Source organism: Hesperophylax consimilis, chromosome 21 (assembly GCF_061612785.1).
Source record: "Hesperophylax consimilis isolate HC1 chromosome 21, BYU_Hcon_1.0, whole genome shotgun sequence".
Lineage (NCBI taxonomy): Eukaryota > Metazoa > Arthropoda > Insecta > Trichoptera > Limnephilidae > Hesperophylax > Hesperophylax consimilis.
The window spans coordinates 26,030,667-26,046,883 of NC_142856.1; the positions used below are offsets into that span (position 1 = coordinate 26,030,667).

The 16,217-nt window shown below is 36.0% G+C and overlaps 1 protein-coding gene across 1 annotated transcript in view; it reads left to right on the plus strand.

Moving 5' to 3' along the window:
- Positions 1 to 16,217, plus strand: part of Sbf (SET domain binding factor) — a 181,566-nt gene that overhangs the window by 22,037 nt on the left and 143,312 nt on the right. The window contains exons 2-3 of the mRNA XM_089644755.1: positions 4,773 to 4,858; positions 6,472 to 6,627. Coding sequence (XP_089500881.1) covers positions 4,773 to 4,858; positions 6,472 to 6,627 — 242 coding nt within the window. The remainder of the gene's footprint in view (positions 1 to 4,772; positions 4,859 to 6,471; positions 6,628 to 16,217) is intronic.

The window sequence follows — 16,217 nt, forward strand, 5'->3', positions numbered from 1 at the left end:
AAGGCGAGTTTGATACATTGTACAACATACTATTCAAGGTAAGATTAGATATACAGGGTTTTCCAATAAGAGGTGTTATTTTGATATTCAATCGTAAAAGATGAATGGTTTCGTTGCTTGTGTGGCACGTAGCGCCGTCTTGTTGAAAGTAAACGTTGTCCAGATCAATACCATCCAATTCCGGCTATAAAAAATCATTAATCATCTCTCGATAGCGATCCATTCATTGTAACTTTTGCTCCAGCCTCATTTTAGAAAAAGTAACGTCCAATGACTCCGCCGGACCATAAACCGCACCAAACAGTCACACGTTGAGGATAGAGAGGCTTTTCAACAATAACTCTTGGGTTTTCCGAGCCCCAGATGCGACAATTTTGCTTGTTGACGAAGCCACCGAGGTGGAAATGGGCCTCATCACTCAAGATGATTTGCATTTGATTCACGCAAGTGAATTTTAATAATTTCAATGCGTTGTTGAAGCGTGTATCGCTCCATTTTTATTAATTGTGTAGTTTCTACTTGTCAAATGTCAAAAAATGACGGCTTCAAAAGTAACATCTACCGAAATAGCGGGCTATTCAAAATAACACATCTTATTGGAAAACCCTGTAGTTTGTTTGTTAACAGTGAGAATAAAATAGTTCCTTGTGGCTGTGTTTCGAGTTGGTACTCTTATATTAACGAGACTCGGGAGTTCATAAATAGGAGTTCAAAATTTACAATTTAAAAAAGGAGCATAAGTTGCATATTTCATTATATTTTTATAATGCCTTTATTTCAAGAAGCGTTTCGATTCGGAATGGTATCTACCACTGTTAAATAATACTTCGTTGTTATTTTTGGGTTATTTTTCGACGCCAGGTGCGGGTAACAGGCGGTGAAATTCCACTACACTAACGTTGCAAGTGGATAGCCTTTTTTAAAATAGGGGAGCATTAGTAACTTCCTGCCTAACTACAAATCCTAGGTACGTCACAGGAAAGCATTCTACTGTAACCGCCTTTCACCATCATACATGTTATAACAGTTTTTAAATTGTGGTGCAAATATAATATATTGTCACTGTATTTATGTTCAAATTGGGGTATAAATATAAGATATTATCATAATTGTATTTATGTTTAAATTGTGGCATAAATATAATATATTATCACTGTATTCATGTTTAAATTGTGGTGTAAATATAATTTATTATCACTGTATTTATGTTCAAATTGTGGTATAAATATAATATATGTATTAGCATTATTGTATTTATGTTTAAATTGTGGCATAAATATAATATTTTATCACTGTATTCATGTTTAAATTGTGGTGTAAATATAATATATTATCACTGTATTCATGTTTAAATTGTGGTGTAAATATAATATATTATCACTGTATTCATGTTTAAATTGTGGTGTAAATATAATATATTATCACTGTATTCATGTTTAAATTGTGGTGTAAATATAATATATTATCACTGTATTCATGTTTAAATTGTGATGTAAATATAATATATTATCACTGTATTTATGTTTATTGTGAAGTAAATATAATAAACGGACAAATACTTACATAGGTACTATACATATAACTACCTTAATTATTTTAATTTAATTACCGAGTTTTATTTTATTTATTTATTTTGTTTTATTTTTTAATATTTCAATCAAATTCGTTTAATTTGACATACTTTCAATATTGTAGTTCATTTTATTTACATACAATTTGTCACATTAAATTGTAAAATGTGAGCCTTTTAGTATTTTTTAAGAAAAAAATTTTAAACAAAAAAAAGTTTTTTTATGTGAAACCGCATAAGAGTCCCAACTGCTTGCAACTGTCAGAGCCAGTGATACTATGGCATCCCCAGTTTGGTTATATTATGAGGCCTAATGTAGTGGGGGGAGGGAAAGAGGAATGTGGCGAAGTACCGGGCTGTTCAGATCTGGTCACCAAACACGGCCAAAGCCATTTCAAGCAAAGTTTCAATTCTGGACAGTCGTCTTTCACCAGGGCGTATACGAGAGTATCTTCACTATTTTTATTATTATTTGGGCACCAATGAAAAAAAATGTCTACATTTTACAAATTTTTCGTGAATAATATTATAATTTAATACAGAGAGAAATCACGAATCATGAGTAGTAAAAATTATAAAATTTCATACTATAGTGGAAAATGGAAGAATAAATTACAGAGACAAAGAGACGTTCGTAATTCAATAACTGCGTAGGTCTTAAAAATAGACGTAAACTATACATTATACCCACACTATTATAAATATAGAATAATGAAATATAATATAGGAAAACGATTTTATTGTAAAAATATATTTACCGAAAATTGCTTAATGTTGCGATGCCGATAAAACTGAAAATAGGAATTCCATTTATGTCAAGTAAAGTCGGAATGGCGTCATTAATATTTATTTAAGGGTAGATTCAGTACAAAACTAGAAAAATATTTAAATACGAACAATATAAAACTAGATAACGGATGTATTGGAATACGATTAATGTCAAATGAATTCGTAATGGGGTCAAATTTATTTTAACATTTTTTTTAACCTTTCCTTATCTGTGGTGTGTATTTACTACACATTGCTTCTAATAACTTTATAAATATAATAAATTCTGAGTTCAGATTTTAGTTATTCCTCTGTTATACATTTATGCACTGAATTAAAACATAATATTTTACAAAGTTTTCAAATTCAATTAAAAATCAGAGTGTTTTGTTAAAAATCGGGAACAAATACACAAATACAATCAACGATGTGAAACTACTACGCGAAGAGTGTGCGAGAAAATGACACGCTATTGATGTCCCGCTTTAGTTCGCTATGCGGGAACATGAGAAATCCACACGTCCACAGTCCGATACCTACGACCGCATAGCTGTGTGCGAGTCCAGCGCCCATGGCCCATCCAACCAGCACCTGCAGCCAGTCGGTCGCGGGCCGTCGTTAGATAAGGACTCCTCGCACGTTTGTTTAGCATCTGTCGATGGTTTTTTCATGTTTTCAGCAATTAAATTACAATTATTATCATTTTTGAGATAAAATATAATAAACATAAGCGATTAAATATGAATATTCATATTTTTCCGATATTAAATTGCTTATTTTGAGATGTATATTGACTACACAGCACCGGAATGCGTGGATTTTTTTAGCACAGTAAGGGAAAGGTTAAGCATCAAAAAAGCATTATTTAGTTTAGGTTGCACAATTAGAGTTGAGGCTACCAACTTGATAATCACAATTATATATACAAACTTCCGATAGTGATGTCCTTGCGAAACGTCTCTGAGAACCAGCATTTTGTCTTACTTACGAAAAAGAGATCGAATTTGAATATTCGAAAAGCTTTTAAAGTTATTCCGCAAGTTTAACAGTGTGTTCTTTATAATATTACTCAATCGCAGACACGTGAAAAATTACGGGATGGTAAGTTCCATTCTGAAAATTAAAATTATCCGTGGTCGAGGGGTAAGGCTCTCGACTAGCAATCCGGAGGTCGCGGGTTCAAGTCTATTTAATTTGATTAATATCTGTTATATCACAATTTATTAATTAAAAATAATATAAAGCATATGTGCGGCACGTTCTAGAGTGGAAAATTCTCTCAATATCGACCTGGTGGTAAGGCCAGCATTCAGAATTGAGACGTTGCTTGAAATGACTTTGGCCATGTTTAGTGACCAGATCTGGACAGCCAGAAACAATCAGTTTCAATTTTTAAAATCAACGTTAGGATAGATATTAATCCCTTTCTTTTGAATCCATCGAATATTTGAAATTCGATTTAGTTTTCGTAAATGAATGAAAAAAAAATTTGGAAGTGGAAATTAACCCACTTCCAGACAACCGATAGCGCTGAAACTCAGCAGATAGACTTGTTGTCGATGACAATGCATTTTATCAACTGGTGGCAATTACGGATACCCACGCGGACAAATACGCTTTTCTTTGAGATTATATGACATTACACAAATGAATATACGAAATAAATGTCAGCCTACCCAATCACGATTGGCTCAGAAGTTAGCCCGGTTGCACATGGGGAGGAAGTTCAATCCTCAGTTAAACCCAAAAAAATTACATATTATTTTTTTAATGATCAACTAATGTTTATAAGACAAGGTTTTTATGCAAATCATAAAGGATAACAAATAATTATAAGCAATAATTTGTCGCCTGAAATATCAATACAAATTGAAAATATCTCCTGAGTAAAAATAAATGCCGCCAACGGGAATTGAACCCGTGCCTTCTGATGTACAGTCAGGTGCTCTGAACCACTGAGCTACGTAATAAGCATATACAGATATGTTCAATTTGTATTGATATTTCAGGCGACTAATTATTGCTTATAATTACATATTATTATTTTTTTTAAACACATCTGCTAATAAAATTAGATGTTTTATCGTTAAAACACGTTTTTACGGGTTGATTTTATTGTGATTTTAAACATAAATACAGTGATAATTTATTATATTTACACCACAATTTAAACATGAATACAGTGATGGATTAAAGAACAAAAAAGGGTTGTATTACAAAAAAGCATGTATTACAAAAAAGGATGTATTACAAGAATAAAAAAAATTACCTACATAGTACACATATCGTACACAACCGGACTAATAATTACATACTTCATTTTGTTCGTAAAACTTTTTTTGTTTTCCTCATTTTTTGTATTGAGTTTTTTTTTACCTAGGACATGTTGATATCCGATTGATGATAGATTGATATAATGACTTCTTTGTTTCAGCTGGTGGAACGAGCTCTGGTGTGATCGTCCAGAGGTTTCCAGAGAAAAATTGGGATGATACTCCTTTCATCGAGGGCATCGAATGGGTAAGCATATTCTTAGCCTACTATCTAACCCTCTCACTGGTCCTGCTATTCTGGCTTCCTTTACTACCTTAATATCCAACAACCACAGCTTTCGGATTATCTGGCCCTAAAGCATGGAATAAACTTCATCGTTAGCTAAAACGAATAAAATAATCAGCTCATATAAAAATATAAAATTTTGATTTCTGAGGGCATTTTTCAGAAGGCTAGTATTCACGTACAGACATGTCCGGCCTTGCATTAGTTACGGGCTGAGCGACGAGCATTTTTGTATACATGTCTGATGGACAGATCGGTCCACATGCGCAGAAATGCTTCTGTGACGTCATGCTCGGACGGACATATTCGGACGGGCTTTAGTGGAAGAAGAATTATTTTTAGTATTCTTTTTTGCATGATTGCGCATTATTATTCTGTTCTCGCATGGTTAAAAAATACTGTCAATATTCATTTTTTTAATATTGTAGTTCGTTATGCAAAATGACTGATATATTGATGAACGGAGGCAGACTAACGAAGCTCGTAGAATTGAAAGACGTCAGTTCGAGCTTGGAGGAACGGAATTCAAAAAATTGTTTAGAATATCACGACTTATGGCTAAAGATCTCATTGACCAATTAACTCCCCGTTTAGTTTCAAAAAGTACACGCGGATTACCAATGTATATTAAAGTGAGTGTATTTCAATTCTACACTATCAATTTATTCGTACGTACATAGACGTTTGACGTTTAGAAATGTCGATCCAATACATGCCAATGTTGCTATCGTATGGCGATTTCTTACTTATTTCGTTGTCAATATCGTCTTGGTTATCATCAAGCTAACTAGCGCAACCGTGCTCGGGTATCGATATAAAATCGTCGTCAGTTAAGCCTATCGATCCGATAGTATTAAGTTTTATTTTTATTTATTTATATTTTAAATGCATATTTACAGAATAAAAAATTCCAATAACAAAGATACATTATACAAATACCTAAACATAATTACCTAATTAGGGATTTAAATTTATTAATACTCCTAAAGGTGAAAAATGTCGATGTCAGAGGCTAGTGAGTTTAGAAGGCTTATCATTCTTCCTAGAGGCATTGCTAATGGTAAGTTAGTCCTACATCTCGGAATAATGAATGGTTTGTGTCTACGCGCTCTTGCGAAGTTATCAGGGACGTAAAATAAAATTGTATTCAAAATTTCTGGATTGTTGATATGACCGTTCAACAAGTTATAGGAATAGGATACAAGTTATATCAGCAACGCAGTTTTCCGCCTGTTGACAAGACTATCGATACCTAGCATTCCGGAAAGGAAGGCTGATGGGTATAAATAGGGATAGTACCCGAAGTCTCTAAGATAAAGATAACGTAGAAACTTCTTTTGTACTTTCCCTACCATTGAAGTGTACGTTGCATCACCGGGTCCCCATATTATTGAGCCACTTTCCAAAAGTTGGACTGGTTGCTGGACTCCTTAAATCTCCTTGTCTTATTCGGGTCGGGGGCCCATCGAATTGACAAGGCGTCTCTTAGTTATATAGAAGCATCTTCTCGCGCGCACCCTGGGAAGTACCTCTGTTCTTGATGATGATGTCTAATCCTATTTATTTCCTTGTAGTTCTGTCAGCCGCTGGGCTGGGCGTTGTCCCGCAGCCGGCAGGAGCCCCGCTTCTTCGTGGCCGTTCTGACAGACGTGGACGCCAACAGGCACTACTGCGCCTGTCTCTGCTTCAATGAGACCGTCGAGATCACGCCTACCAACCCTGCAGATGAGGTGAGTCCTTACCATAGTCTAGTATTATGCATGGGCGAGTAAGCACATCACAGTCTATGCAACGTCTGCCGGACAGATCTATAAACTCGTACAGAAATGCTCCCTTTGACGTTATGCTCGACCGTACATGTCCACACGTGAACGCTAGACTTTCCCTGTAATCTACCAGTAGTTCCTTTCCTTGACATTTCGCCAAATAAATAAAATAATACTCTTTAGTAATAAAATTTCAATTTAATTAATTAATTTACTGGACATTTTGTATAGCGCCGCTTTTGTGAGATATCACCTCAGGGGCGCTTTACACTTGATGCACATATTATAAAAAATATAAATATTACAAAAATAAAGTGAAGTTAAGTTCAATAAAATGAAGAACAGCAACAGGTGACACGAAGATAGAAGATGGAGACTCTGCAGCAAGAATCCTAGGTGGTGAAGAAACTGGACTAGCTGCTGCAGGGGGAGAGTCCCTCGCGTCCACCAACAGTGCCAGCACGAGGTTCGTCATCCATCCAGGTATGTGTCTGCTGCTAATAAAGCGCTGACACAATATCCTCACATAGATACCAGACCTTGGCAGCACCGCTGTGACGTTCGACGAAGATAGAAGATGGAGGCTCTGCAGCAAGAATCCTAGGTGGTGAAGAAACTGGACCAGCTGCTGCAGCGAGAGAGACTGCCGCGTTCACCAATAGTGCCAGCACGAGGTTCGTCATCCGTCCAGGTATGTGTCTGCTGCTAATAAAGCGATGACACAATATCCTCACATATATACCAGACCTTGGCGGCACCGCTGTGACGTTCGACGAATATAGAAGATGGAGACTCTGCAGCAAGAATCCTAGGTGGTGAAGAAATTGGACTAGCTGCTGCATTCCCAGCGGGAGAGTCCACCGCGTCCACCAACAGTGCCACCACGAGGTTCGTCATCCGTCCAGGTATGTGTCTGCTGCTAATAGAGCGCTGACACAATATCCTCACATAGATACCAGACCTTGGCAGCACCGCTGTTACGTTCGACGAAGATAGAAGATGGAGGCTCTGCAGCAAGAATCCTAGGTGGTGAAGAAACTGGACCAGCTGCTGCAGCGAAAGAGTCCACCGCATCCACCAACAGTGCCAGCTCGAGGTTCGTCATCTGTCCAGGTATGTGTCTGCTGCTAATAAAGCGCTGACTCAATATCCTCTCACAGATACCAGACCTTGGCACTACATATTTAAACTCCGAATGGTGGTCTTTCACCAAGGCGACACGGAGTAGTATACACTCTGAAAACTTTAAAAGACTGTAAGAACGTGGAATATTCTCATTTTCCTAAGGGTATAATTACGTTTTCTTGCCTATCCTATAAAGCGAGTTCTTAGTTTGTTACATAGTTGATGCGGAACAATGGGACGTTCCGGGACACTTACTCATGGTGAAAGACTGAAGAAACAGAAACGAACTAGAACTGTCTTCATTTAGATTTGAATGAAAACAAACAAATAATTTCGTTTTTTTTTTTTTTTGTATTTCTTTGGCATTCACTATGTAACAATTTCTAGACATTTTTTGTTTTTAATGAGTTTTTATTATTCACAATGTACATTTGTTACGTATAAATTTTTTTATACGTAACAAATGACGATGTAGTGTTAATGACACGGACGTGTCGAAACCGGTCGCTACTTTTATAAAAAAATTTATACGTAACAAATGTACATTGTGAATAATAAAAACTCATTAAAAACAAAAAATAATTTCGTCGCCACTACCTTAGTACCTTTTGGTTCTAACCCTTAAACCGCGCGCTGCAAAAAATGGCGATTTGGCTTTAAAATATTTTACTCGATTTTTTATTGCAAAATACTTTTACCTGAATTTTGTCGCAAGGATGCAGATCTGTTAACGGATGATTACTCAGAAGAAAAATAACGGAAGTTTACTATTTTAAATGTTATAATAATACTAATTTCGCTTTTTTTAATTATAGAGTAGAAACATTCTCTCAGTATCACCCTGGTCCTAAGACCACCATTCAGAATTGAAATGTTGCTTGAAATGGCTTTTGCCATGTTTGGTGACCAATTCTGGACAGCCGGACACAATCAGTTTCAATTTTTAAAATCACCATTGGGATGGATATTAATCCCTTTCTTTTGAATCCATCGCTTTAGCCGTGTTTGGTGAACAAATCTGAATATCCAGGTCATTCCCCACTTTCCTCTGCCTATCTCCTTCCGCTCCCCACTACCTTCAACTTCACAACATTCCCCACATGGGGACGCCATAGTCTCACTGGCTCTGACAGTTGCGAGCAGTTGACTCTTATGCGGTTTCACATTAAAAAAAAACTTTTTTTAAGTTTTATAAAATATTTCTCAAAAAATACTAAAAAGCCCTTTTACAATTTAATGTGACAAATTATATGTAAATAAATTGAACTTTATTGAAATTATGTTAAATTAAACGAATTTGAATGAAATATTAAAAAATAAAAAGAAAGAAAGAATAAATAAATAAAATAAAACTCAGTAATGCTAGATGGTTCGGAGTAGTTGGGACTCTTGTGCGGTATTCACATAAAAAATATACTTAAACATTTTAACAGAAAATTGTTGTATTCGACTTTTGCAATTATAATATCCCGTGATTTTTCATTGATCTGCGGTAGTTAAATGTTTACCGATAGAAGCTTAGATGTTATTATTATTCTTTTTCCGTTAATTTTTATAATCTCCAGTTATCACAACTAGCGAACTAATGGCTAATAGCTGGGTATTATAACGATAAACAACAAGACAAAACATTCCGCGAATTATTTGTGCCAGAAGCCGGCGGAGCGTGGTGGAAATTTGCGAAATGCGGAAACGCGATGCAGCTCCCGTATTGTCTGCTATCATCGTTACTGTGCTTAAATTGAAAAAGTTTTTTTCATAAATAACCTTTTTCAAAACCGCTTGTATTGTGATATATTTTATATTATACAATAATTGAAGACCTTGGCACGAAAACCGCAAGTGTCTGTGTTTGCCAAAAAAAAAACTTTAATTCTACTTTTTATTGTAATGACTTTATGATTACATGTAACCTCAACGGTTATTTTTCCTGTACATTGTGAACGTTTTTGAACTACGGCGCGTTAAATTTCCGCCTGCAATTATGGCACCGACCGCAACAGGCAAACAACCGCCTTCTGAACAACACCTAAATTTGCTCATGTCGACAATCAACCGCCTTTGCGAACAACACATAAAATCGATCCGAAATTTAGTTCAGTCGCCGATCAATCGTGCAAACAATCTTTCGTCAAACTTTGCGAATCAACCGCCAAAAATACCTAAATGCCAACCAAGCGCATTGTGAACAATTCCTAAATTTGTTACAGTTGCCAATCAAACCTCTTGCGAATAACAACTTAATTTGGGCCAATCGCCGATCAACCGTCTTGCGAACAACAACTAAATTTGGTCCAATCGCCGATCAACCGTCTTGCGAACAACTAAATTTGGTCCAATCGCCAATCAACCGCCTTGCGGACAACAACTAAATTCAATCAAACCTCTTGCGAATAACTCCTTAATTTGGTCCAATCGCCAATCAACCGCCTTGCGAACAACAACTAAATTTGGTCCAATCGCCGATCAACCGCCTTGCGAACAACAAGTAAATTTAATCAAACGTCTTGCGAATAACTACTTAATTTGGTCCAATCGCCAATCAACCGGCTTGCGAACAACAACTAAATTTGGTCCAATCGCCGATCAACCGTCTTGCAAACAACAACTAAATTTGGTCCAATCGCCAATCAACCGCCTTGCGAACAACAACTAAATTCAATCAAACCTCTTGCGAATAACTCCTTAATTTGGTCCAATCGCCAATCAACTGCCTTGCGAACAACAACTAAATTTGGTCCAACCGCCTTGCGAACAACAACTAAATTTGGTCCAATCGCCAGACAAGCGCCTTGCGAACAACACAAAAATTTAATACTGACGCTTTGTTCTTCGCACAAGGAGAAAAATGACTCTTGGTAATTTATTAAGAATCTCTTCAAATTATTGGTAATCCGTTGAAAAATGGGATTGCAGGAATTACGAATCAATTAACAGGCTTCCTGATAAACTTTTAGCAAATTACGAATATGTACATGTATTATCATATTTTTAGATTCTTAATAAATTAGCCGTACTCATTTTTCTCAATGCACTTACTCATCTATGTAATAGTTGGTAAAATTTGATTCTGTCTTCTTTAGAGTCCTCTTGTAGTTTATTTTGCTGTATCTAGGTATGTCTAGCAAGCTATAATATTGTCCAGCTTAGCAATGGGTGGTAGGTAAATGGAGTCACAGACACAGACGGTGAGTGAGTGAGTGAGTGAGTCACGGAGGAGGTCCGGCCGACCGTGGAGGGTTCGAGGTTCGGACCACTGACTCCGTTCTATTGTCTCAGCGTGAGATACCACAACATCAGGGCTGTGAGCTGCCAGCTAATATATTCCCCCGGATAGCCGATTATTAATCGAGATGGTCTTGGTTTCAAAACAAACCCATTTTACAGAATTGGATATTTTCACAAACTATACGATACCGTTTAAATGTGTGGAAGATTTCGGGTAGGTTGTTTCAGAGAATTTGAACAATTCATCAATTTTCAAAGATGATTTTCAAGTTCTGTGAAGGTTATATTAAAGTTCTGTTATTATTTCAGTTTGTGAAACAACTGTCCAATAATGATACAGGGTTTTCCAATAAGAGGTGTTATTTTGATATTCAATCGTAAAAGATCAATGGTTTCGTTGCTTGTGTGGCACGTAACGCCGTCTTGTTGAAAGTAAACGTTGTCCAGATCAATACCATCCAATTCCGGCCATAAAAAATCATTAATCATCTCTCGATAGCGCAATCCATTCACCGTAACTGTTGCTCCAGCCTCATTTTCGAAAAAGTAAGGTCAATGACTCCGCCGGACCATAAACCGCACCAAACAGTCACACGTTGAGGATAGAGAGGTTTTTCAACAATAACTCTTGGGTTTTCCGAGCCCCAGATGCGACAATTTTGCTTGTTGACGAAGCCACCGAGGTGGAAATGGGCCTCATCACTCAAGATGATTTGCATTTGATTCACTCAAGTGAATTTCAATGCGTTTTTGAAGCGTGTATCGTTCCATTTTTATTAATGGCGGAGTTTCTACTTGTCAAATGTCAAAAAATGACAGCTTCAAAAGTAACATCTACCGAAATAGCGGGCTATTCAAAATAACACCTCTTATTGGAAAACCCTGTATAATAACAGAGCTTGAGTAGAACCTTCACAGAACTTGAAAATCAACACCACGAAATTCGATGAGTTATTCAAATTCTCTGAAATAACCCACCGTAAATCTTCCACTCATTTTAACTGTATTCGTAGTTTGTGAAAATAAAAAATGACATGGTGAAATTTCACGGAATTTCGGAATTCTCCAGAGGTATCTAAAATGTGCTATATATTGCTTATTTTTGAAGTTGTCGTTAAAATAAATACCATTTTGGAAACCGGATAAAATTATCTTTGCAACATTTGTATTTTAAATAAACATTGATAGTTATAAAAAAAAAATAATATCAAACATGAAAATGTTAACAAAAAAACTTACCGAGACATTTTAACTCGGAACGTCCATAATTTTGTAAGAATTCAATATTTATATAACATGTTCCTTTTGTGTGGGTAATTGGTAAGAAAACTGTCACTTTTTATGTCGTTTATATAGGGTATTCCAATAAGAGGTGTTATGTGTATTTAATTCCGGCCATAAAATGATTTTTTATGGCCGGAATTGGATGGTATTGATCTGGACAACGTTTACTTTCAACAAGACGGCGCTACGTGCCACACAAGCAACGAAACCATTGATCTTTTACGGGAAAAGTTTCCGGACCGTGTTATCTCTCGAAGAGGTGATCACAATTGGCCACCGAGATCTTGGGATTCAACACCTTGCGAATTCTTCATTTGGGGCCACGTGAAAGAGAAGGCCTACAGCCCAGCGTCGATTCAAGACCTCAAAGATGGAATTCGTGAGGCTATCGAGGACATAAGGCAGCCACTTTGCGATTTGGTTATGGAAAATTTCATGAAAAGGATATGGTCCTGTAGGCGTGGTCGTGGTGGTCATTTGACTGATGTTATTTTTCACTATTAACGGCATACCTTCTTCTTTATAATGAAAAAAACATTCGATCATTTATATTAAAAAATGGCATTTTTCTTTGAATATCAAAATAACACCTCTCATTGGAAAACCCTATACAATACAAAAATAAAAATAATATTTTAACTTTTAACTGTCACAGAAAAAATCCTGCCGATTTCTATTCAGGCACTGTGACATTTTTTATTTATTTTATCCATGTAATTCGGTATAATTACTTGATACAAACTGAAAGGATAAATTATTTATGTTTCCAATGACGAACAAATCACCTATCTACGCATTATAGAAAAAAAGATTATAATACTTTTAGAATGTATGGACGCCCTGGTCAGATCTGTCCTTCAGAGGCTATAATGTAATATGATGTTTGTGGCTAGTAATGTCCTTCCAAGGCCTGAAGGGTTCACAGCGACGAATTCTCTTATTAGAGATATTCAAGAGGAACTATCCCCCCAATAATATTCTACAGGCCAGTAAAGTTGTTTGACCTACCGTCACATTTGACACAAAATCGAAGTTCAAAGCTATGTTTAATTTTTGTTACATTTGGAACGGGACATTTTCTTTGTCGGAATGTTTGTTCAGCCTTAATGTAACGGTCATCACAATTTTAAAGTCACTGATTTCGATTTGAAAAGCGAGTAAGTGGTTATCCAACCCATTGTGACTATCGAACTCAGCCCGTCCGACCGCTAGTCTTGCGTCCTACACACAGGGAAAACGACCACCGCAACCCATTTTATATAGATAATTTTACTATTTTAGTAAAACAAGAAATAATTTATTCAATATTATTTTTTGGACAACCCTAAAACTAGGCGGAAAGTAGAATGTTATCTCGAATATCCACAAAATGGTTGTAGCGAATCGAATTTACTAAGACTTAATTGCAAAAGTAAACCCTATTATACCGGTAAAAACGGTGACACAAAGTTTTACAGAACTTTCGTATAAATTGAATATTAACTTTAAATTTGATGAATTATTCAAGTTTTGTGAAACAAGTGATCATTTTCATATGTTGCCATATAAATTTCACAATAAAACAATAAATTGTTGTACCTACGGCGATTTCTGTTTGTTTCGTTTCATCAATCAGTGTTGTACGGGACGGCACTGTAGTCGCCGGCCGCACAGACGATATAGCGGGAGTGGCCGGCTGGCCGCTTCGACGCCTTGGAAGGGAAGGTCGGGAAAAGGTAGGGAGAATGTTGAAAAAATGGAAAAAATGGGGAAAAATATGGGGAAAATGCAAAAATGGGGAAAAATGGGGTAAAAATGGGGAAAAATTACGAAAGGGAAAAATGGGGAAAATGTGGGGAAAAATGGGGAAAAATATAGGGAAAAGGGAGAAATGGGGAAAATGTGGGAGGAAGGTATAAGGCAGGGGGAAGGAAGGTAGGGGGGAACCTGCGCCCTGACTAGGGACGCTTCGACTATTGTGAAAATGTTTTCTTCTTGATGAGCACCAGGGAGCCGGGAGAAAGAAGAAGGCCAGGTTGCAGTGAAGGTCCAGGGCAGGAGAGGCTTGAAGAAGGCAGTCAGGGCAGTCCAGGAGAGATGTTGATGGTCCGATCGTTGCTGGCTCTCTGCCGAATTGCACAAGTTGTCCGCCTTTTAAAGGACCAACGGGCCTAGCTCTCCCTTTGTTAGCGACAAATTCCGAGAATTATTTTTGGGTTCCCGGAATTTGTCACAGGAGAGAGCGCCGTTGTTGCGTAACTTGGAAGGGGACGATTTTGACTAGGTCCTGACTGTTCTTCAAACCACTTTGCCCGTGTCATTTTTATTCAATTATATTTTGTGAGTTTGCACATATTACAGAGAGAAAATATTTTTTACAAGGCAGCTTTGCACAATATTTAATTTGTGCAAATTTACATATTAAAGAGAGAAACATATATTTAAAAGGGGAAGATTTGCACAATATTCAATTTTGTGCAAACGGCAAGTTTTGTAAAGGAAACTGCGTTTGCACAATTTCAAAATTTCATGCAAATCTTCCATGTTTTGTACAGATGATAGGTATTTAATTTATAAGAGGGTGTTGGGGGGTCAAGCCTTTGTTTTTTGTCTATAATGATGACTGCTTGACCCCGTGGTTTTATTTATTAATCAGCAGATAAGATTTATAGTTTTACACAAGTGCAGATAAGATTACAGATTTTTATAGAGAGAATTTTGTTGCCTAAATTCGAATATGCGCAGAGGTGAGTTTGTAAAGGAACTGCCTCTGCGTAAATTCAGATTTATTAAAATTAATTTAAGTCGGTGGAGGTACGTCCGGTACAAGTGTCAATGGCACTGAAAACAAAATCCCTAGAAGTGTTTTACCGATTTGAAAGACAACTGATGTCTCTAGTTTATTTAAGAATTTTTGACTCGGAGGCCCCAGACCCACGAAGATAAATGAGTATTAATAATTTATTAAAAATCTCTGCAAATTTTTGGTAATCCGGTTAAAAACGGAATACAGACCCTTAACGAATGAATTATATATGTCATGTATTATCAAGGCAAACGCGCAGGTACATGAACACGTGTTCCAATATATTAGGAATTTACAAACATTTTATTAGGAAAGGGCCTGCAATCCTGTTTTTAACCGGATTACCAATAATTTAAAGAGATTTTTAATATTTTATTTTTTTATTTTTTATTTCATTTATTTCATTTTATTAACGCTTAGAAGGCTTTTACATATACATGTTATGGGTTTTGTTGTTCAGTAGCATTATAAAATATTTTAATTACATAGCATAATAAATTGAGTATGAACTTACATAACAATGTGTAGGGTTATTGTTATGGTGTTATTATTTTATAAACATAAGCAAGCAAAGTTTATTGTACAAAGTACGTCGGTTGAATATTTTACAGAACATAGGTTAAACTAATACATAAACTTGAGAAAAATATAACAGATATAGGTAGGTAGTTAAGTAGATACAATTCAAGTATATAGTTACGGTGTTATTGGAATTTGGACAATGAGTTCGATAAGTTTATATAAATATAGTGTAGTTACAAGAGTACAATAATGTAAGTAGGTAATACACACAAGACAAGTAAGTTTGTTATTATTATTATAAAGATAAACACTACAGTTTGTTGTAAACCATCTTTGTAATGATCAATCTTTATTTTGCCCGATTGGGAATTTTACAAAACAAAGCTTAGTTAATGAAACAATAAAATATGCGTTTGAAAAAAAATTATGAATCTGTTACAAACATTCTAGTATACTGTATTTTAGTTTGTATACTGATTGGTGATGATAAACATCAATTGAGCTATACTTATTACCGAGTATGTGAAGTCTTTGAATAGGTGAGTTTTGAAAATAATTGTTAGCAGATATGGGAACATTATATAGAGCGGTCTGTCGAGTGTCGCGCGTA